This window comes from Narcine bancroftii, chromosome 2 (assembly GCF_036971445.1).
Source record: "Narcine bancroftii isolate sNarBan1 chromosome 2, sNarBan1.hap1, whole genome shotgun sequence".
Lineage (NCBI taxonomy): Eukaryota > Metazoa > Chordata > Chondrichthyes > Torpediniformes > Narcinidae > Narcine > Narcine bancroftii.
In genome coordinates, this window is record NC_091470.1 from 194,910,067 (window position 1) to 194,933,523 (window position 23,457).

At 49.3% G+C, this 23,457-nt stretch overlaps 1 protein-coding gene across 2 annotated transcripts in view; it reads right to left on the reverse strand.

Moving 5' to 3' along the window:
- Positions 1-491: 491 nt before the first annotated feature.
- The window catches only part of slc12a9 (solute carrier family 12 member 9), a 44,740-nt gene continuing 21,774 nt past the window's right edge, over positions 492-23,457 (reverse strand). Inside the window, exons 4-13 of one of the 2 annotated variants that reach the window (XM_069919863.1) lie at positions 23,131-23,427; positions 18,019-18,126; positions 16,531-16,642; positions 14,102-14,259; positions 11,327-11,409; positions 10,890-11,014; positions 9,106-9,298; positions 6,526-6,700; positions 5,305-5,451; positions 492-1,582 (exon numbers count right to left, since the gene is read on the reverse strand). In XM_069919863.1, the coding sequence (XP_069775964.1) occupies positions 747-1,582; positions 5,305-5,451; positions 6,526-6,700; positions 9,106-9,298; positions 10,890-11,014; positions 11,327-11,409; positions 14,102-14,259; positions 16,531-16,642; positions 18,019-18,126; positions 23,131-23,427 (2,234 nt within the window). In that variant the 3' untranslated portion in view covers positions 492-746. Of the gene's footprint in view, positions 1,583-5,304; positions 5,452-6,525; positions 6,701-9,105; positions 9,299-10,889; positions 11,015-11,326; positions 11,410-14,101; positions 14,260-16,530; positions 16,643-18,018; positions 18,127-23,130; positions 23,431-23,457 lie in introns of both variants that reach the window. The other variant, XM_069919862.1, reaches the window with a different exon arrangement.

Below are 23,457 nucleotides of genomic sequence, written 5' to 3' on the forward strand. Positions count from 1 at the left end.
AGTTCCAGTGAGTACAGAAAGACCCCGACTTACGACATCCTGACGTACAATATTTCAAAGATATGATGAATCTATTCTGGCGGGGTTTTTTGATGAAATCTGGCATTTTTTTCATCAAATCTCACTTATTTTCAGCATAATTTCGCACTTTTTCGGCACGTTATTTTGTCCGATTTAGTCTTTCGACAATTTCAACTTGCATCGAGAGTCCTGGAATGGAACCCCATCTTAAGTAGGGGCCCACCCATATAGCACATTCGAGATCCCTTGACCCAGCAACGCTGTTACAGCGCCAGCAACTGGTTTTCTGAATTCCCCCAGTGTCTGTAAGGAGATTGTATGTTCTCCCCATGACTGCGTGGGTTTTTCTCGGGGAGGGGGGGGGGCTCCAGTTTCCTCCCACCATTCAAAAACATGCAGGGGTGTAACTGGGTGGCATGGGCTCATGGCCCTGTTACTGTGCTGGCCATTTAAAAATTTAACACAGTGGAAACATTGCATAACTATTTTAATAAGTTAGAACCACCCTCCCTCTAAAACCCCCTTTTTAAATGCAAGTTACACAATGTTGTCTGAGTTTTAAATATAAATAATATCAATGCAAGCACTCATTTTAAATGTCTAAGATGTGTCTCTGTAATGCAATGAGTTCAAGGAAAAACTGCCAGTGTTCGAGTCGTTGGGGTTCCTCGCTTTGGAAAATTTGATGCCACTTCTACTCCTCTCCCACCTCACGGAGTTTTGCTCTACAAGTCAGTGCAGGTGACTGGAGTGAGTCCGTGGATCAGGAGTGTGGGACCCAGGTCCTTGGTCAGGATGTCCAACTGCTGGAGGTAACGCTGGGAGCGGGAGGTGTCGGGGGGAGGCCGCGGTAGGTAGAGGAACCGCACAGCTGTGTGGAAGCCCTGCTCCAGCACCATGTTGTTGGCCGCCCGCAGGTAGTCATCCGAAACCAGGGCGGAGTCCCTGCCGGGGCGTCCTGCTGACTCCTCGGTGGTCACCTGCCGCCGCCAGTGGAGGCCCACCACGCCGTCCCAAGCGACGATCTTGATTGTGGCCTTGATGCGCAGCTTGTCCAGGAGCTCCCGCAGCTTCTCCTCCTTCTTGACCCAGCTCTCGTCACCAGACTCGATGCAGAGGAAGATGCGGAGGCGTGCCCCCTTCCATGAGACCACCATGGTCAGGACACAAGCCATCTGGAGCAGGAAGAGGCTGCAGACATCAACGTAGTTGGTGCTGTCTGGGCTCAGCAGGTCAAGCGGCCAGACGTCAATGGACAGCCTCTCTGGCCGCTTCTTGGAGAACAAGTCCTTCTTGTCCATGGTGAAGAAATAGCGCGCCAAGCAGATGTTCTTCTGCATCTTGAGGGCGTCTGCGATGATGGCCACGTACTCCTCCTCCGTCAGGTTCTTGCTGGCCTCACTGTCTCGTACCGGAGGGAAGTGAGCCTGCAGGGAGGCAATGTCCACCCCAAAGTGGTCATTCTCTTTGGCATCCTGGAAGGCTGGATCACACAAGAAGTAGTCATCAGATACACAATTATCGTAGAACCCAAGGACCAGTGTGTTTGGCTTCATCCCACCTGCGGGGAGAAAGAAAGAGCAACTGGTTAGTGGGATCAACACTCCAAAGTTCAAATTTATTGTCAGAGTCTATACATCTGTTGTGTGGGAAGAAGTTCAGTGGGTGCAAAGAGCAACGAGTCTGGACACAAGTAACAGCCAAGGATTACAATGCACTAATGCTATCTAACAGCCCTGATCCACGTGTGATGCATGCCCGACGACTCAGGGCTGAATAGCGAAAGAGCAAGAGTGGCTCCACGAGGTGAACTTTACAATGCAGTAAACTGGAGGGTCCGGCCCAGGTAACCACCAGGTGCCTCAAGGGGCCAATGGTCAGGTGTGCGCCAGTGGGTGGGCGGAGTCCCACCTTGATTGCCGGGTGACGCGACTTCCAACTGGGTTCCAGACGTAGAGGCCACATGGCCCTCCACATTCCCACTGGGTTCCAGACGGAAAGGTCACATGACCCTCCACAAACCAACACATCACAGGGTGATGAGGTGAAACACGAAAGTCTGCAAATACCGTGTTCGAAGTCAAAACATAAAGCTGGATAAACTCAGCAGGTCAATGAGCCCCTCATTGAGGTAGAGCAAAATGAATCCCTGACCAAGTTTGTTGTTGAGGAGTCAACAACTTGTTGTTGAGGTGGAGGGGGAGCAGATGTTCCAAGACGGAGAGACAACCAATCTAGCCCACCCAGAAAGCTATTCACGATGACACCAAGAATGTAGCACAATTATAAGCAACGTTTCCAAGCCAAGGCATCGTCAAGGAGTATTTGAGTAACTCAAATAACAAAGAAGATTTTGCTTCCTGACCACTTTAGGTGTATTTTGTGGATTTTGAGCTGCTGATCACGAAAATCACCTTAAAATGATCCTATCACGTGTTACAGAGTCCAGAGGACCCCCAAAACAAGCAGCAATAGATATGCACCACAACACAGGGTTACTTAAATAAAAGTAGTTTTTAACTATATTTGAACAAGAAAACAGAATTAAACTTTAACTTATTACTTAACTTACCTAACCCACTTAATCCCCCCTCTAATACTAAGTGCAGATGTGTGTAATGTATATTTAAGGTTAGAAAAGTTCTTTGGATCACAGTCCAATCTCACTGGTTGCAGGCAATTCTTGTGCTGTGCACAGAAGTTAGCATTAACAAAGTTCACCATTCTTTGGTGTTTAACAGGCAAATGGTTACCACTCAGGAGAGCTCTTGCTGGTTTTCAGAGAGAGATTCCTTTTCCAGGACATCTGCAACTGATTCCTTCTCAATCAGTCTTGCTGACGAAACTTGCCCCCTTCAGGTTTCTCCAGATGATCTTCTTTCTTTCAGGTCACCTTTCAGACAGCCAGTCTTCTCCTTTGACCAGGCAACCTTCCAAAGTTTGCCAGTTTGTCCCTCTGGAACTGATTTATGTAACTCCTTCTCTCTCACTCCCTCCCTCTCTGAGAGCAAAACTGTTCTGACCCTGCCTGCAAAAATCACATGCTCTCCCAGGCAAGCTGCTGTCGATACTTTGTTGCTTTCTACAAAAAGCATTCTGCAAAAGTCCTGCAAAAAATTTTGTGTTTTAAAATGTGTGTGTGCAAGCTGCTCTAACAATTCCTCCCAAACCACCTCAAAAATACTCTGTCACACATGATACATGTGCGATACGCTTTTTTTTTTAAAAGCGATAACCTATTTTTGTGATTTTCTGCCATATTTTAAGTATATTGCCCACAAAGCAAGCTGTCTTGGTCAGTCCAAGCATGCCTGGTTGTGCACTCAGTGCAGGTTTTATGCTAATGTTGGACATGCTTAGTCAGGATGCAGCAGGCTATAAGAGCAGCTCACATATACAGGTGCCATGCATTACATTGATATTGATTGAATGCATTTTGATGCTCATGTTCTTCAGGCAATAGCACAGTGTATGTATTTAACTGTATTTGTGCTGTATTTAACAGCAACATTTCTTGTCTTCAGGTAGATTCAATACAGCAGAAATATCCTTCCATGCACCTTTTTTTTTTAAGAACCTATTTTTTGGATTTCCTGTCATATTTTAAGTCTACTTCAAGCAGACAAAACCATAGTGCAACGTGTCGTTAAAAATTTATTTTCTGCATTAGCTCCACGGATGTCTTCCTGGCTGATCTTGGTGCAGTCAGTGATGAACATGGTGAAAGGTTTCACCACGATGTTGCGACTGTGGAAAAGCGGCATCTGGGCAACTGGAACCCGTCAACGCTGGCTGACTATTGTTGGACACTGACACGAGAGGCATCAGATGCAGAGTACAAATGAAAATCAGCGGCAAACCATTTTGAGGTCAGTTGAACTAGCGCAATGTGTCAGCATCGTGATGCGATTAAACACGCTAATGTGGAGAACCGTGCCACTCCATTATCAAACTGGTGTCCGTAGTTGCGGGCCCCCGCAGGATCAGGAATTCCTGATGGCTGGAGGGGGGGCACAAAGAGCTCTGGGAGGTCGGGTGATGGTAGTAGCGCATCAACTGTAATTATTTAATCTCCAGCAAAGATTCCATTAAACTGTTCTGTTGGTTCAGCTTACAGACAACTTCTGTTGGGCTTTATTCACTGCACCACTCGCTACACTAAATTCAATAAAACCTAATTTAATGTTTTGCCAAATTCCTAAGTGTTGAAGCAAATCTAAAATGACGTTTGTGTTCAGCTTGAAGTTGACCATCATAATCCCCAGCTTTTTTTTCACGGGAAAATAAAATTGTTGGTCAGTATTTCAGCTCACTGTCCAGCACAGCCCATCCATGGACCTGTCCAAATTCTTCTTCAATGTTAAAATTGAGCCCGCATTCACCACTTCAGCTCATTCCACACTCCCACCGCTCTCTGTGTGACGACTCCCCCCCCCAAAACTTTTCTCATTCTTCTATGCTCCAGGGAATAAAATCCGAATTTGTTTAACTTTGCCCTGTAAGCCAAGTCTCCTCTCTCCCCTCCTGGCTGAAGGAAGCAATCCCATCCATTCCAATCATGCCCAAATCCCAGTAAATCTCTTCACCATCTTCTGCAATGCACTGGCGTCACGAGGAGAGTGTGGACCACATCAACGACACCTTCAGAGGGGGTGACCCCAAAATGACTTCATAAATTTTTTGTGCTGCATTTAGTTATAACAACAAAACCATTTTCTGTCAGCCCAGTGACATGTATCAATATACAAGGCTAAAACTCGCCACTTATTTACTTTTTGAACCTTCTAATGCGCTGTCAGAGCTATCATTATGACCCAATGACAACGAGGCTTCGAATCACGTGGTTCTGTCTGCACGCACACATCAGCAAGCGCTGTTGTTTTTGTTGCTGCCGGGGTTTTTACAGTCGCTGCTTTTGTCAAAATTTTTGGGCTTTTAGCTACAATATTGTTTGTGAATCAAGATCGAGAACGTTTTGGATATCATGTGATATTGTAATTTAAAGGTGTAATTTTTAATTTTGCTGGTTGTTTATCTCATGACTATCGCCGTTAACATTCAATAATCTACAGGAATTACGGGTTACATTAGTAAAAAAATTACTAAACATTCTGCGTGGTCTGGTATGAGAGGAGGTCCATGGGGGTGGGGGGGGGGTGACACCATGAGTTACCGCACTGGGTGACCCCACCTAGTAATGCCACTGCTACAGTGTAAACACAGACGGTGATGGCAGTGGCATTCCAGCTGCTGTCCAGGCACACCTCGCCCACCCATCCTCACCAAGTCCGGTGATACGCAGCAGGTGCTGCACACCCTGGCGCACGGAAGGCGACAGCGTCAGATCCACAAAGGCCTTCACGTTCAGCTTGTCCACGAGGCTGAGCCAGAAGTTGTACTGAGGATGAATGGGGTCGGATGGCAGGGTGTCTGAAAGAGGAAACCAGAGGCAATGTCAGCTCCATCTGGGGCAAGATACAGCGGCGGATGAAACACTAAAAGTCTGCAAATTGGAGGAACAATACCTCATCTTCCATCTGGGCCCCCCTCCAACCAGTTGGCATTAACATCGACTTCTCCGGCTTTCTTTAACCCCCTCCCCCCAGCTCTGACTCTCCCTTCACTGTCACTTTTCGCACAGATATGAGAAATTTCTACCCGCCCCTCATCATATCCAATTAGCACCCTTTGTTGGTTGGGATTCCTCCCCCCAGCTGGCGTTGTCTGAATTCTGAGATTACCTGCTTCTGGTTCGTTCTGCTTATGAAGAAGGGCTCAGGCCCAAACCGTCAGCAACCTATCTTGATCTCCCATGGATGCTGAAAAGGCCAGCTGAGTTCCTACACCATTTCGGTGGGTTTTTAATACTAGGCCCATGGCCTGGGAATTTGTCTCTTATTCCAAAGGAAATATGTTGTCTGTTCTCAATTTTTTAAAAATTCAGGCCAACTCAGCCACCAAATTCACACCCCATTAACCTACACCCTGTTCCATTTTTTTGAACAGTGGGAGGAAACCAGAGTCCCCGGGGAAAATCCACGCAGACATGGGGAGAACCGCAGTCCCTGGAGCATAGAAGAATGAGGGGAGATTTGATCATAATTTGAAAATCAATTAAAATCAATTTAATTTGATTTTAAATTATGAGGGGGACAGAGTAAATGTAGGTCGGCTTTTTCCCACTGAGGGTAGGTGAGATACAAACCAGAGGGCATGGGTTAAGGGTAAAAGGGGAAAGTTCAGGGGAATGTCTTCACGCAGAGTGGTGGGCGGGTAGAATGAGCTGAAGTGGTGAATGTGGGCTCAATTTTGATATTTAAGAATAATTTGGAGAGGTGCATGGAATGAAGGGGTATGGTCTGGGTGCAGGTCAGTGGGACCAGACCAAAAAATAGTTCGGCACAGACGAGAAGGGCCCGTTTCTGTGCTGTAGTCTTCTATGAAGGGAGGGTAGGTTTGGCTTTCTATGTGCCCAACCCCCTCCACATCGAGCTCCCCACTCACCAAGGTCTCCGATCTCCACATGACCCAGCACAAAGAGGCCCCCTTTCTTCAAGTCGTTGATGAAGGTGATGAGCTGGGCACTGGTGCGTGGATTGGCCACCATGAGCAAGATCTGGGGCCGCCAGAATTTGACGTGCTCTTTCCGAACATCCAGTAGCAGCAGGTACTTCCTCACCTAGGGAGAAGCACCACACGTTGGAAGAGAACACCAACTCCATCAAGTTTATTGTCATCTGATTGTACAAGTACAACCCGACGAAACAGTGTTCTCCGGTCTTCGGACACACAACCAGTCAAACAATACACACACAGGACAAGTATTCATCTATTCAAATAAATATCGTTTTGTGGCGGCATGCCACTAGGCAGGCAAACCGGCCCCACTTGTAATCCATGCGGCGGGGCAGCCAGCCAAAATGACATCGTCGGGGGGGAGGGTTCCCTTTCTTCTCAGCACTGGGCTCAGAAGCCCACGCTGGGGGAACCACGTGATGCCCAAGTGACATCGGCACCCACATGATGCCCGAGTGACGTCGGCGCCCACCAGTGCGGTTCTCAGCCAGGTCCGGGCTGGGAGTACAAGTCCAGCCCGGCAGCCAGCAATAAACCAGTTTTTCTGCTCACTGAGCTCAATCCGTCTGGTTGTCTGTTCTTTCAGTAGCAGTGCAGCTGCGCTACAGTTTAATGGATATGAGAAGCTCGGAGGGTCAGTGTGCGCAGTTCCTTTGGTCATTCAGTGTCCTCACTAAACGTGGGAAGAAGCTGTTCCTCAGCCTGGTGGTAGTGGCTCTGATCCTCTATCTCTTCCCCTGGTGGGAGCAGCTGAAAGATGCTGTGTGCAGGGAGTGGAAGGGGGCCCTCACCTTTTCAACCAGGTGTCTGCCTGCTTTTGCTTCTGTCTGACAAAGATCCCAGGTTACCCGTCGCATGACCAACAAGGGGGGGTTCTACAGCTGAAAGCTGTTGCCGACCTACAGTTAGGGCGGACCCAGACTGGCCTCATGGGAACCAGGGATTGGAACTGGGACTCGAGAGAGCGCTGAGGGCAAGGAAAACTCACGAAGGGCCGAGGGCGCTGAAGGGCTTCCTGATTATGTTGAGTTCTGATCTGGAGTTCGAAGCAGCTGATGGATCGAACAGTGGTCTGTGCGGCCGCAGGAGTGCTGAAGATGAACCCACAGACACTCGGGACTCCCTTCAGTTTCTCTTTCTCTGACTGTAAGGGGCGCCAGATAATACTGAGGCTAATGGTGAATCTTTGTCTGCCTTATGGCAATTACATGTAATATTACATTTCTGTTTTATTACAAGACAAAAAACAGAATCTGATCTGCTGAGTTTCTCCAGGGAATTAGTAAAACACGACAGTCTGCAGACACCACGGTTGAAGTAAAATCTCGATGCTGGAGAAATTCAGCAGGTCAAACCATGTCCTTTATGTAGTAAAGATAAAGATACATCACCGACCTTTTGGGGTTGAGCCCTTCATCAAGGTGTAACCAAAATGTCGGCAGGTGCCTGAACAAAATGGTGGAAGCGAGGGCTATGGGGAGGAGCGCGGTCCCATAGGCAGGAGGTAATAGGTTGATAAGGGAGGGAGGGTACAGCCGCAAACAGGGGGCAGGGGATGTCTCTGTGAATGGAGAGGGAAGGGGGTGGAGAGCTGGAGGGAAGGACACAGAGGGATGGGGAAGGGAGGGAGGTCGGGGAGTGGGCTACAGAAACCGGAGAAGTCCTTGTTAATGCCGTCTGGTTGGAAAGGGCCCAGGTGGAAAATCAAATGTTGTTCCTCCAGTTTACGGGTGGCCTCAATGGGAGAGTACACGAGGCCAGGGACAGACGTGTCGGCACGGGAGTTGGGCACAGAACTGAAACGGGTGGCCACTGGAAGGCCCTGTCACTGATGAGGACAGAGCACAGGTGCTCATCTTGTCTGTTCCTACCACCACCCCCACCTCACCACCTACCCTGCTTCTGTCCAACATTATTATTCTTTAACCTCCTGTGTGAAAGTGGGGCAGGAAGGGAAAGCGAGAGGGCGGGCGCGGGCAAGGGTGGGCGGGCGCGGGAGACACCGAGCGCGGGAGACACCGAGCGCGGGAGACACCGAGCGCGGGAGACACCGAGCGCGGGAGACACCGAGCGCGGGAGACACCGAGCGCGGGAGACACCGAGCGCGGGAGACACCGAGCGCGGGAGACACCGAGCGCGGGAGACACCGAGCGCGGGAGACACCGAGCGCGGGAGAGAGCGAGCGGGAGAGAGAGCGGGAGAGAGAGAGCGGGAGAGAGAGAGCGGGAGAGAGAGAGCGAGAGAGAGAGCGAGAGAGAGCGAGAGAGAGCGAGAGAGCGAGAAAAAGAGAGCGAGAAAAAGAGAGAGCGAGAAAAAGAGAGAGCGAGAAAAAGAGAGAGCGAGAAAAAGAGAGAGCGAGAAAAAGAGAGAGCGAGAAAAAGAGAGAGCGAAAAAAAGAGAGAGCGAAAAAAAGAGAGAGCGAAAAAAAGAGAGAGCGAGAAAAAGAGAGAGCGAGAAAAAGAGAGAGCGAGAAAAAGAGAGAGCGAGTGAAGTCCCCGGGGGACTCACCTGGTGGAATATGAGGGCCTGGCTGATGTAGCCCCAGCTGCTGGTGGGGGAGCGGTAATGGATGACCACCAGGAGGATAAGCATCAGGACAATCCCGCAGGAAGCGTAGACCGGATTGATCAGGAACATCATCACCAAGCACCCGATGATCCCCAGCAAGCACGTGTGCCAGCTGAAGAGTTGAAAGGTCGGTCTGGAGTTGGGGGGGGAGGGTGAGGCAGAAAAAGATAAGAGGTAAAGACCACCTGTGTATTCCTATCCAAAAAAACTCCAAAACCCTCCCTATCTCATAACCCTCTATTTTCCTTCCATGCATGTGGTGGTCTTAAATGCCCCCAATGTTCCAGACTCCACCACCAACCCCTGGCGAGGCATTCCCTGCCCCCACAACTCTATAAAAAGAAACTTCCCCCTGACATCTCCCCTGAACTTCACTCTATACAGATGTCCTCTGGTGTTCGCTGATCCTTCCCTGGGAAACAGGCGTTGGCCATCCACCTCATGATCTTGTATACCTCTATCATCTCCTCTCCTCTTCATATGTTCCAGAGAGAAAAGTCCCAGCTCTGCTAACCTTGCCTCACAAAAACTTGTTTCCCAATCCAGGCAACATCCAGGTGAATCTCCTTTGCCCCCTCTCCACAGATTCCACATTCTTCTTGTACTGAGGTGACCAGAACTGAATATAACACTCCTCATGTAGGAGGTGAAAATTTTAGTTTGTAGATCAGTTGGTCAGGTGGCTGGAACTGATACAATAACTTAGGTAATGAGCCATCAACACCACTTATATCCCTTCTGGAGAAATTGCTTGAATCTGCAGAAAACTTGGCAGCAAGGTCAATGCAAGATCCTCCCTCCCCATTCATTCGACTAAAATCTCATGTCTGAGTGGCAGAAGTACAAAACCTACCCAACTCCCGAGAACATTTACTGCATACACTCGAGTAAAAATCAAATTTTGAGGAGCACTTTTTAAAAATTAAATTTATGGGGTCGATTGTTACATGGATGCGACTTTTGACCACAGTATCTGATTTGTCAAAGGTGTTGGGAGCTCTGATGCGTGGCCAAGTCGTGAGTCCACGTTCGAGATGCCAGGAGCTCTGATGGGTGGGTGGCCAGGGCACGAGACCACGTTTGAGGTGTTGAGAGTTCCGATGGACAGCCGGGCCACAAGTCCATGTTCACGGAGTCAGGAGTTCAGATGAGCAGCTGGGCAGGGTGAGAGTCCAAGTTCAGGGCATCAGGACCTCTGATGGACAGCTGTGCCACAAGTCCACGTCAGGAGTTCCGATAGGTGGGCAGCCTGGGCCGAGGTGAGGGACTAGGGTCGACCTGGAAAATACCAGAATTTTGGACCAAAAATAGGGGGGGGTCAACTTTTATATGATATTAACTTTTGCACGAGTACATACAGTGAGTCCTCGATCCTGCTGCCATTCAGAAGTCTGGGCCAACACTTCTCCTGCCTCCAACACGTCACTCACCATCTTGAATATTTAAAGATTCAGCCTTGGGTAAGGAACTCTGAAGAGCTTCAATCCTCAAATTCACCTCAGCTTCAAATGGTGACCCTCTGTTTGAAACTATGGCCCTTGGTTCAGATACTCCCCATAAGGTGAAACATCCCCACTTTGTGTTCCCCCCCCACCCCGTCCATCCCACACTGACGTTCATCTCCACGAGATCACCTTCTCATTCCGAAGGAGTGAACGTAGGCCCATCTTGCTTCACCTCCCTTTACGTGGATCCCAGGAGTCACTCCAGTAACGGGAAGCTACCTGAAGTTGGGGGCTGAAGCCCATTCCAAGGATAGGCAGGCCAGGTCCACAGCGGCGTAGGCCATCAGGAAGAAGATGGTGACAATGCCAGCAATGGTATTCAGCTTTCCTGCAAACAGCACCAACTGAAAGAGAGATGACAAGAGTGTAGATGGGTACAAACTTCCCGTCCCACACAAATGTACACCAACGAGGAGGAATCCACGGGCACTCAGTGACTCGGGGGGGGAGTAGAGGGGGGGGGGGAGGCTCTCTTTGGTTTCTCCTCTGACTAAAATGGAGCACTGGCAAATCTCTCAGCCTTATGGTAGATTAAGGCAGATTACGTGTAATATTACACCTACTTTATTACATGACAATACAAGGAATCTTAAATCTTGATCTCGAATGCTAATCTCCAGGAGGAGTGCTCGCACTCCAAATGCCGAGAATCTTACCTGTACCAAGAACCAGGTGTAGAGAACGGCCACCCATGGGTTTCCAGTCTTGGAGGTTCTTTTGGCAGGGGACAGTAAAACACCTGGGTGGAAAGCAAATGGTTGTCTGAAACCTCAGAGGGTCTCGCTCCAATTAAACAAATGCTCCCCCACCAGCCCTCCAATATCCAGGTCAGACGAAGGCCACCTGATCCAAGTCGAGAAGGACCTAGTCACACACTAGGTTGTGTTCAAGTTTATTGGATAAGTACAACCCGAGGAAACCGCGTTCGTTGGTCCTCAGTGCAAAATACGCAGACACACAACCAGACATGACGCACATACAGACAAACAATACCTAGGCAGGGCATAGAACACAAAGCACTACTGCATAGTACAGGCCTTTCAGCCCATGATGTTGTGCTGACCTATATATTCCGACCAAAATAATTCTAAGCCCTTTCTTTGTCGTAACCCTCTATTTTTCTTTTATCCATGCCCCGAATGTTCCAGCCTCCACCACCACCCCGGCAAGGCATTCCAGGCCTCCACCACTCGATGTGTAAAAACGTACCCCTGACATCTCCCCTACACTTCCCTCCCTTCACTCTGTACAGACGTCCCCTGGTGTTTGCTATTCTTGCCCTGGGAAACAGGGGCTGGCTGTCCCCCACCCCGTCTATGCCTCTCAGAATCTTGTTGACCTCCTGAATTCTCCTCTCATCCTTCTACACTCCAGTAGATTTTAGATTTATTGCCAGAAAACATACACGAGATCACATACAAACTCAGGTTTGTATCTAACCCACCCTAGTGGAAAAAGCCGACTTACATTTACTCTTGCCTGATCCAATTCCTTTTCCTGTGGGTTAGGCAGAATGACCAATAATTGGTTGAGCAAAAAAAACTGTACACATGTAAACAGATAAAAGAAATGTAAACAAACTGCAAGACAGAGAGAGAAAAAGAAAATCAATAAAGTGCACAAGTAAGAGTCCTTAGATGAGCTCCTGTTTGAGTTTGTCATTGAGGAGTCTGATGGTGGAGGGGGAGAGCGGCTGTTCCTGAACCTGGTGGTGTGAGTCATATGGCCCAAGACCTCTTTCCTGATGGCAGCAGTGAGAACAGAACGTGTTCCTTGATGATCACTGCTGCTCTGACAGTAGATGTTCTCGTTGGTGGGGGAGGGTTTGACCTGTGATGCCCTGGGCTGTGCCCACTACCTTTAGCAGGGCATTACACTCAGGGGTATTGATGTTCCTGTACTAGACCATGATGCAGCTGACCAGCACAGCTTCCACCAAACCTCTGTAGAAACTTCCCAGGGTTTGGGGAGATAGTGAACTGGATTCGACATTTGACTATGAGGGAGAAGCCGGAGACTGGTGGTGGATGATGCTTCTTGGACTGGAGGCCTGTGACGAGTGGTGGGCCTCAGGGATTGGTGCTGGGACCATAGTTGTTTGTCATCTGTATCAATGATCTGGATGATAATGTGATGAATTGGATCAGGCAAGAGTAAATGTAGGGCGGCTTTTTCCACTAGGGTGGGTGAGATACAAACCTGAGGATGTAGTAGGTTAAGGGTGAAAGGGGAAAAGTTTATGGGGAACTTCTTCACACAGAGAGTGGTGGGGGTGTGGATTGAGCTGAAGTGGTGAATATGGGCTCAATTTTAATATTTAAGAAAATTTAGGGCAGGTATGTGGATGGGAGGGGTATGGAGGGCTATAGCCTGGGTGCAGGTCAGTGGCACTAGGCAGAATAATAGTTTGGCACAGACGAGAAGGGCCTCTTTCTGTGCTGTAAATGCTCTCTGGTTCTAACGGAAGGGTGTAAAAATTTAAGGAGATCCAAGAGGCAACCCCTCCCCCACCTCATGCGCACAGGCAAGCACACCCTGTGAAGCAGTCTCTCCTACCACCTGCATAAAAACATAAATAATATTTATGTTATGGGAGGTGAGTTTCTTGGAGTTCATTTAACCAATGACCTATTGTGGACTCAACATCTCCTCACTTGTCAGGAAGGTGCAACAGCAACTGCACTTCCTGAGAAGACTGAGGCGTGCAAGGCAATCGGTCACCATCCTGTCAACCTTCTACAGGAATTCTATCAAGAGCATCCTGGCCAGGCTGCATCATATTGGGGTACGGTTGCCGCAGAGAAATGGATCAGAGGACAATCCACAGGACCATAAGAGTGGCAGAGAGGATCACTGGGGTCTCCCTCCCCATCGACGCGATTTACTAGGATCGTTGTCTAAAGAGGGCATGCAAATCATTGAGGACCCCTTCCACCCTGCATACAGTGTCTTCCAGCTGCTCCCGTCGGGGAAGAGATGCAGGAGGATCAGAGCCAGCACCATCAGGCTGAGGAACAGCTTCTTCCCACGGGCAGTGAGAACACTGAACGACCAAAGAATCTGCTCACACTGACCGTCCGAGACTTGCAAATTCATGATACAATATTTATTTGTATGGATGAATACTTGACCTGCATGTCTATTGTGTGTCTGTATGTGTGTTAGGTCTGGTTGTGTGTCTGCGTGTTTTTGCACTGAGGACCGGAAAACAGTGTTTAGTCGGGTTGTACCTGTACAAACTTGACGTGGACAGAAAACAAGGTCCCAATTGAGAATGGATGGGTTAGAGGGAAATGGCAGTTTTGTCAGCAGGAAAGTGCTGGGCTGGAGGACTTAATTTCCACCCGGTACAACTCGATAAGCCCTGCACCTATCCCTTCAGATCCACCCAGAAGAAATCCATCATGCCACGTGGTGGAGAGCGAGCTCACCAAACAGCTCATCCCGGGCCAAGGCGTGCAGGATCCGTGACGCTCCGATCAGAGTGCTCATGGAGGCTGAGAGGGAGGAGGCGTATACTCCGATGACCACAAATGGAGACCAGATGTTGATCTGCCTAAAGAAGCCATAATCGCCTTGGAGTAGCGCCCTGGCCAGAAAGAGACACGGAGGGATGAAACATGGAAGTTTGCAGATACTGTGATTGTCATAAACACACACACTAAATGCTGGAGGAGCTCAGCAGATCTTGCAGCGTCCACAGGAGGTATATTAATTTAGACATACAGCCCGGTAACAGGCCCTTCTGGCCCATGAGCCCAATTACACCCATTGACCTACAATGCACAGTACACTTTGAAGGATGGGAATCGCCCCCTCCCCCCCCATGGAAAACCCACACAGACATGATGAGAACGTACACACTCCTTACAGACAGGGTGGGGATTCGAACCCCAGTTGCTGGGGCTGTACTAGCATTGAGCTGACCGCTGCACTAACCGTATCGTGCCACACCAACCATACCGCCCCACACTAAACGTGCTGCCCCAACTATTTGGGCATGAGCCCCTCATCAAGGTAGGGCAACGTCCAACCGGATGGCATTAACATCGACCTCCAGTTTCTGTTAAACAGCACCCCCCCACATTTTCTTCCCATCTCTCTCCTTTGCTCTTGTTCTCTCTCTCTCTTCCCTTTTCCCTGTCTCCTTTCACAGAGACAAAATCAACTCTCACCTCTTCTCTTATCATATCCAATTACCAAGGACCAGAGAACTCTGTTTCATCAGATAGTACTTGTGCAACTTGACTTAAATTTTGCCTGTTAGTCTGGACCCCTCTCCCTGCCATCTTCCCCTTTCTCTTCCTAGTCTTCGTTCAGACGCCTGCCTGCTCTTTGTGTACACCATGAAGAAGGGGCTCAGGCCCGAAGCATCAGTGATGTACCTTTACCTCCTGTGGACACTGCGAGACTCCGAGTTCCTCAAGCATCTCTGTGTGTTTTTAGAGACAAAATGGAGACCAGTTAGCGGTTGATGAAGCAACGTTATCTGGAGTGATTAAAATTCACACAGTAAATGCTGGGGGCACTCAGCCAGTCTCGCAGCGCCCATGGGAAGTAAAGATATATTACCGACGTTTTGGGCCTGAGCCCTTCCTCAATAAGGACTGGGGAGAGGAAGAGGGTGGGGAGAATTGGAGGGGGAGGAGTCCAGACCAACAGACAAAAGGTGTTAATTGGATACGATAAGGGGCTCTGTGAAAGGAGACGAGGTGGGGGGGGAAAAGAGGGCGCGCGAGAGAGAGGGCGCGCGAGAGAGAGAGGGCGCGCGAGAGAGAGAGGGCGCGCGAGAGAGAGAGGGCGCGCGAGAGAGAGAGGGCGCGCGAGAGAGAGAGGGCGCGCGAGAGAGAGAGGGCGCGCGAGAGAGAGAGGGCGCGCGAGAGAGAGAGGGCGCGCGAGAGAGAGGGCGCGCGAGAGAGAGGGCGCGCGAGAGAGAGGGCGCGCGAGAGAGAGGGCGCGCGAGAGAGAGGGCGCGCGAGAGAGAGGGCGCGCGAGAGAGAGGGCGCGCGAGAGAGAGGGCGCGCGAGAGAGAGGGCGCGCGAGAGAGAGGGCGCGCGAGAGAGAGGGCGCGCGAGAGAGAGGGCGCGCGAGAGAGAGGGCGCGCGAGAGAGAGGGCGCGCGAGAGAGAGGGCGCGCGAGAGAGAGGGCGCGCGAGAGAGAGGGCGCGCGAGAGAGAGGGCGCGCGAGAGAGAGGGCGCGCGAGAGAGAGGGCGCGCGAGAGAGAGGGCGCGCGAGAGAGAGGGCGCGCGAGAGAGAGGGCGCGCGAGAGAGAGGGCGCGCGAGAGAGAGGGCGCGCGAGAGAGAGGGCGCGCGAGAGAGAGGGCGCGGCGCGCGAGAGGGAGAGCGAGCGAGAGAGAGGGAGCGCGAGCGCGCGAGAGCGAGAGAGAGCGCGCAAGCGAGCGAGAGAGAGAGAGAAAGAGCGAGCGAGAGAAAGAGAGAGAGAACACAAACAAAGTAGAGGAACGGAGGTAGGGGAAGAAGGTAAGGAGAGGAGATGTCCATCCGGTTGGAGGGTGCTGGGCAGAAGATAAGGCGTTGTTCCTCCAATTTACGGGTGATCTGGGTTTGACAGTGCCCGAGGCCATGGACAGATACGTCAGTGTGGGTGGGGCCCAGAATTGAATGGGTAGCCTCTGGGAATGATAGGGATCTTGTTTCAATGCCAGATACAACAGATCGAGTCAGGCTAATTACTTCATTGCAGATGGCACCCTCCCCTTCCCCTGCCCTATTCCTGGACTTTCCCTCCACCTTCCCCCACCCCTCCACCCCAAAACCCATTCCGTTCTCCCATTGACCCAAGCTCAAGAACCGAGTCACCAAGATTGCCTTTTCTCCCCCCCCCTGAAAAGAGCCTCACCTGTCACAGGTGAGGCTGACCAGGAGGAAGAGAAGCAGGTAGACCAGCAGGGTGTAGATCACTGCAATAATCGTCCCTTTCGGAATGGCGTAGCTCGGATTCTTCAAATCCCCTGGAAAATAGGAGAGTTGGAGGCAGCCCAAAGACCCTCAGCAATCCACGTCCACAATAAAAACACACAGAAGTGCTGGAGGAACTCAGCCAGTCTCGCAGCATCCATAAGGAGGCAAAAGTACATCACCGACGTTTTGGGCCCGAGACATCCTTCCATGATTCAATCCACATTTACTATACGCAGCAGGAAGCATCTTTCCACAATTCCCAATCCAAAAAGTTACAAGAGGATGTTGACGATGCGGAGTTGGGCAGAGAAGTGGCAGACGGGGTTCAATTCTGATCAGTGTGAGGTGATGGATTTTGGAAGGACAAACTAGAAGGTTGAGTACACGGTTAATGGTCGATTACTAAAGAGTGTGGATGAACAGAGGGACCTTGGGGCTTCAAATCCATACCCCCCTCAAGGTCACCGCACAGGTTGATCGGATAGTTAAGAAGGCCCATGGGACGCTGGGCTTCATTAGTCGGGGGACTGACTTCAGGAGTTGGAGGTCACATTGCAACTTTACAAATCTCTGGTGAGACCCCACTTGGAATATTGTATTCATTTCCGGTCACCTCATAACAGGAAGGATGTGGAAGCTCTGAAGAGGGTGCAGAGGAGATTTGCCTGGATTGGGAAACATGAGGCAAGGTGAGCAGAGCTGGGACTTTTCTCTTTAGAGTGTAGAAGGATGAGAGGAGACTTGATAGAGGTCTACAAGATTATGAGAGGCATAGATAGAGTGGGCGGCCAGCGCCTGTTTCCCCAGGATAGGATCAGCAAATACCAGAGAACGTCTGTACAAAATGAAGGGAGGGAAGTTTAGGAGAGACGTCAGGGGGAAGTTCTTTACACAGGGAGTTGTGGGGGCCTTGCCAGGGATGGTAGTGGAGGCTGGAACATTAGGGGGGGTTTAACAGACTCATAGACACGTGGATGGAAGAAAAATAGAGGGTTACGGGCGAGGGAGGGTTTACGACCATTTTTTTAAGGAGTATATGGGCCACCACAACATTGAGGACCGAAGGGCCTGTACTGTTGTGTTCTATGTAGGGAAAGAAAGATATTCACCATGAAATGAACACCACGTGGCAACTAACCATCCTCTCTTGGGGCTAAGTTCTGAATTCACCTTTTGCTTGTACCACTATTTGGTTGACAATTTGGTTGACAATTTCAAGGTTGTTCGGTTGACTACATCGGTCAGTTTATTGACCGTGGCAAGTGCAGATTTGTTGCCAGAGAACACAAATAGTTAGCGTGATGCCGTTACAGCACCAGTGATCTGGACCAGGGTCTGAATCCCGTGCTAATGTCTGTAAGGAATGTCTGTGGGGAATGGTCTAGGCCAAGTTTGGATTCAGGATCAGAGAGATAGGGGTCATTACCAGACATGTTGGATCCAGCCATTATACCAGTGCAGCCGTTAAACATCACTGCAAACACCGTGGCAAATGTCATGAGGGCACCAGTGGTGTAATCCACAGAGTAATCATCTGGAAGGCAACATAAACATCAATAAATCAGCCAGTCACTCCCCAGCATTGCAGTACCCATGCTAATTCTTGAGGGAGCATCAGGAAAGTTTGTCCACCCCTGTGACTGTACAACTGGTGTCTGAGCCTCAAGGTCACTGCAAGTTCTGGAGACAGTAAAAACCCACTGCTGGAGAAACTTAGCAGGTCAGACCGCGTCCTTCGTAGAGCAAAGATACATCACCAACGTTTCGGACTTGAGCCCTTCATCAAGGTGTGAGCAGGCGCCTGAACAAAATGGTGAGGGGCGCGGACCCACAGGCAGGAGGTAATCAGTGGCTAAGGGAGGGAGGGCACAGTAATGAACAGAAGAAGGGGGATGGCTCTGAATGGAGAGGGAAGGGGGGTGGAGAGTGGAGAGAAAGGAGATAGAAGGACGGGGGAGAATGGAGAGTGGGCGAGCAGACACTGGAGAAGTCGACGTCAATGCCATCTGGTGAGAAAGTGCTCAGAATATCGTGCTGTTTCTCCAGTTTAAGGGGGGCCTCGGTTTAACAGGACGCGAGGCCACGGGCAGGCACATGGGAGTGGGGCACAGAATCAAAATCTGGATGAGTTGTGAAGATTGAGTGCAGCAGGGATTACAGACGGGGATTCCCACAGAACTCCCTTCGGAGAGCAAAGGGAGACCTTTGCCAGGGTGGGCATCCCTCAAAGGGATTTCACGGAGTGTTGAGCACACAACACTTGGGTCAGACAGCAGTTGAATACATTAACTCTCCCCTCAGATGCAACATAAAATAACAATTTACAGCACGGAAACAGGCCATTAGGCCCTTCTAGTCCGCACCGAACCAAACACCCCTCTCTAGTCCCACCTCCCTGCACAATGCCCATAACCCTCCATCTTCTTCTCATCCATATACCTGTCCAACCTTTTCTTAAATAATACAATTGACTCCGCCGCCACTATTTCTCCCGGAAGCTCATTCCACACGGCTACCACTCTCTGAGTAAAGAAGTTCCCCCTCATGTTACCTCTAAACCTCTGCCCCTTAATTCTTAACTCATGTCCTCTTGTTTTAATCTTTTCTCCTCTTAACGGAAATAGTCTATCCACATCCACTTTGTCTATCCCTTTCATAATCTTAAATACTTCTATCAAATCCCCTCTCAACCTTCTATGCTCCAAAGAATAAAGACCTAATCTGTCCAATCTCTCCCTATACTCTAGATGCTTAAACCCAGGTAACATTCTGGTAAACCTTCTCTGCACTCTCTGCATTCTGTTTATATCCTTCCTATAATTAGGCGACCAGAACTGCACACAGAACTCCAAATTAGGCCGCACCAACGTCTTATACAATCTCAACATCACCTCCCAACTCCTATATTCCATGCAATGATTGATAAAGGCCAGCATACTAAAAGCCTTCTTCACCACCCTATTCACGTGAGTTTCTACCTTCAGGGAACGATGTACCGTTACACCTAAATCTTTCTGCTCTTCTGAATTCATCAATGCTCTCCCATTTACCACGTATGTCCTGTTCTGATTCTTCTTACCAAAATGAAGCACCTCACACTTATCAGCATTAAATTCCATCTGCCATTTTTCAGCCCACTTTTCTAAGCAGCCCAAATCCCTCCGCAATCCTTGAAAACCTTCTTCATTATCCACTATTCCACCTATCTTAGTATCGTCTGCATATTTACTAATCCAATTTACCACCCCATCATCTAGATCATTAATGTATATAACGAACAACAATGGGCCCAATACAGATCCTTGAGGCACACCACTGGTCACCGGCCTCCAACCTGACAGACAATTATCCACTACCACTCTCTGGCCTCTCCCTTTCAGCCAATGTTCAATCCATTTGACTATCTCAAAATTTATACCTAAAGACTGCACCTTCTTAACTAACCTTCCATGTGGTACCTTATCGAAGGCCTTACTGACGTCCATATATACAACATCCACTGCGCTACCCTCATCCACATTCCTAGTCACCTCTTCAAAAAATTCAATCAGATTGGTCAAACATGACCTTCCTCCCACAAATCCATGTTGAATGCTCCTGATCAGACCCTGTCTATCCAGATGTTTATAAGTACTATCTCTAAGAATTTTCTCCATTAATTTACCTACCACAGACGTCAAACTTACAGGCCGATAGTTGCCAGGCTTCCTCCTTGAACCCTTTTTAAATAACGGAACCACATGCGCAATGCGCCAATTCTCCGGCACTATCCCCATATCTAATGACATTTGAAAAATTACCGCCAGAGCCTCTGCTATTTCCTCCTTCACTTCTCTCAATGTCCTGGGGAAGATCCCGTCTGGTCCTGGAGACTTATCCACCTTTATATTCTTCAAAACCCCTAAAACTACATCTTTTGTAATCTCTATATTCCCCATATTTACCCAATTTGCTTTTTTTATCTCACAACTCCCAATATCCTTCTCCTTAGTGAATACCGAAGAAAAGAAACTGTTCAATATCTCCCCCATTTCTCTAGGCTCCACACACAGTTTTCCGCTCTGATTCTCTAAGGGACCAATTTTGTCTCTAGCTTTCCTTTTACCATTAACATATTTGTAGAACTCTTTTGGATTAGTTTTCACCCTGCTTGCCATAGTTTCCTTGTACCTTCTTTTAGATTTCCTAATTCCTCTCTTAAGATTCCTCTTACATTCAATGTATCTTTCAAACATCCCCTTATCTCCATGTTTCTTATATCTAATGTATGCCTCCCTTTTTCTTCGAACCAAGTTTCCAATATTCCTTGAAAACCACTTGGTCTCTTTTGCATTTTCTTTTTTTGGAAAAAAAAACAGACCAGGTTTTCCCCAAATGTTTTCACACCCCTTCCAGAGCACCATAGGGACCATACACATTGTAACTCCCTGCATCCTGGGATCTGACAGGGCGCAGCTGAACTAGAATTAGCCTTCTCCAGGGCATCAGAGGTTACGGGGGAGAAGGCCAGGGCAGAGGGGTTGAGTGGGAGAAGGGGATCAGCTCATGATTGAATGATGGGGCAGACTCGATGGGCTGAATGGCCTATTTCTGCTCCCATGGTTCTAAGGAGGCTCGCCAGCGTCTGAGGAGATTCGGTACGTCACCGAAGACTCTCATAAACCTCTACAAGTGGACCGCAGGGAGCATTCCTGCCGGTGGCATCACTGCCTGGTATGGAGACGCCAACTCTCAGGGCAAGAATAAACTCCAGTGGGTTGTGAACTCGGCCCGGACATCATGGGCACTGGACTCCACTCCATTGAGGACATCGACACGACTGATGTAAAAGATAAAATTTGGCTTTGAATTGAAGTCAGTAACAAGTCAACATCTTGGGGAGATGCAAGGAATCTTAAATAATGAAAAATAACTCTTCTGGGGCTCCTCACCTGACAATGGGGTGACGTTCTGGAAACCCTATCACATCATTAAAGAACAACCCAGCTTCCATTTTTTATAATTAAATGTTGAACTCCTTTATTCCCCTTTAAGAAAAAAAAACCACAGCTGAAAACACACTGGGCGTGAAGCATTGAACTAAAATTAGTTGCTGGATGGTGGGAACAGTGAAGAGACTGGGTCAGTAATTTCATTCCATATATAACCATATAACCACTTACAGCACAGAACAAGCCAGTTCGGCCCTACTAGTCCATGCCGAAACAAATCCCCACCCTCCTAGTCCCACTGACCAGCACCCGGTCCATACCCCTCCAGTCCTCTCCTCTTCATGTAACGATCCAGTCTATCCTTAAATGTAACCAATGATCCCGCCTCGACCACGTCTTCCGGAAGCTCATTCCACCACCCTTTGTGTAAAGAAATTTCCCCTCATGTTCCCCTTATAATTTTCCCCCTTCAATCTTAAACCATGCCCTCTAGTTTGAATCTCCCCCACTCTTAACTGAAAAAGCCTATCCACGTTTACTCTGTCTGTCCCTTTTAAAATCTTAAACACCTCTATCAAGTCCCCCCTCAATCTTCTATGCTCCAGAGAAAAAAGCCCTAGTCTGCACAACCTTTCTCTGCAACTCAAACCTTGAAATTCCGTCAACATCCTTCAGATGATGCTCCGGAACAGCTCGTAGAATGCACTGCATTACCACGCAGAGACCGCCAGCACCGCGAGGAGGGTAGGCCGTACAAAACTCTCGTGCGATGCTGCCACCGCCCAGCATCGCGTACCGCAAGTGCGGGAATGGTATTCGAAGTTGAAAGTGCGGGTTTGAACCATAGAAAAATCATAAGTCAGACCATCGAGAGCACCTGTAATATTACCATCTGTTTCATCACACGAGAATAAAAGGAATAATGAAAAATTTACTACTTTCCTAGGTGGATTTCACCCCAGCTCAGCCCCCCCATGAACCTGGCCTCTCCAAATCTGCACTACCCTTGTATTTCAGCTTTGGATCATTGTGAATGTAGGCTGAGGCCACATCTGGAGCATTGCAGGCAGTTCTGGCCTCCTTTCTTGAGGAAGGACAGACTGGCTTTGGAGGCAGTGCAGAGGGGGTTCACCAGGTTGTTCCGGAGATGAGGAGGTTGGCCGACGAGGAGAGATTGAGTCGTCTGGGACTGCACTTGCTGGAATTTAGAAGAATGAGAGGGGGGCAACTTACCTCCCTCTATAAGTTGCCCCCATTGGTGGGGAAGACCAGAACTAGGGGACATAGCCTCAAGATCCAGGAGAGCAGATTTAGGACAGAGATGAGGAGGAACTGCTTTTCCCCAGAGAGCGGGGAATTTCCTGCTCTTTGAAGCAGTGGAGGCAACCTCTTACTATATTTAAGACCAGGTTGGATAGATTTCTACATAGTTGGGGAATTAAGGGCTATGAGGAAAAGGCAGGTCAGTGGAGATGAGGCCATCATCAGATCGGCCATGATCACCTTGAATGGCGGAGCAGGCTTGATGGGCCGAATGGCCGACTCCTGCTCCCGTTTCTCATGCAGTTGCGGGTTACTGACCCGCAGACGAGGAGCGCAGCACTTACCCACCAGGTTCCGCCGTAGAGTGGCCAGGTCAAAACCCGTGTAGTTGATGTGGATGACATGGCTGACGTTGCCAGACTGCTCGACAATCCAGACCATCTTGGGGCTGACGGCAAAGAAGCTGACGAAGATGGTGACCAGCACGATGTGGACCAGGAGGAAGATGAGGAAGCTGGTCTTGGCGTAGATCTGGGCACCAACCAGGCAAACCAGAAGGCAAAGTACCAGGATACTTGAGGCATATAAGACGTCGAAGAGGTAGCTCTGGGGGAGCACATGGAGTCCTTTGTGAACGGCTCCTGCTTTGAGGGGGAGTTGGGGGACAGGTG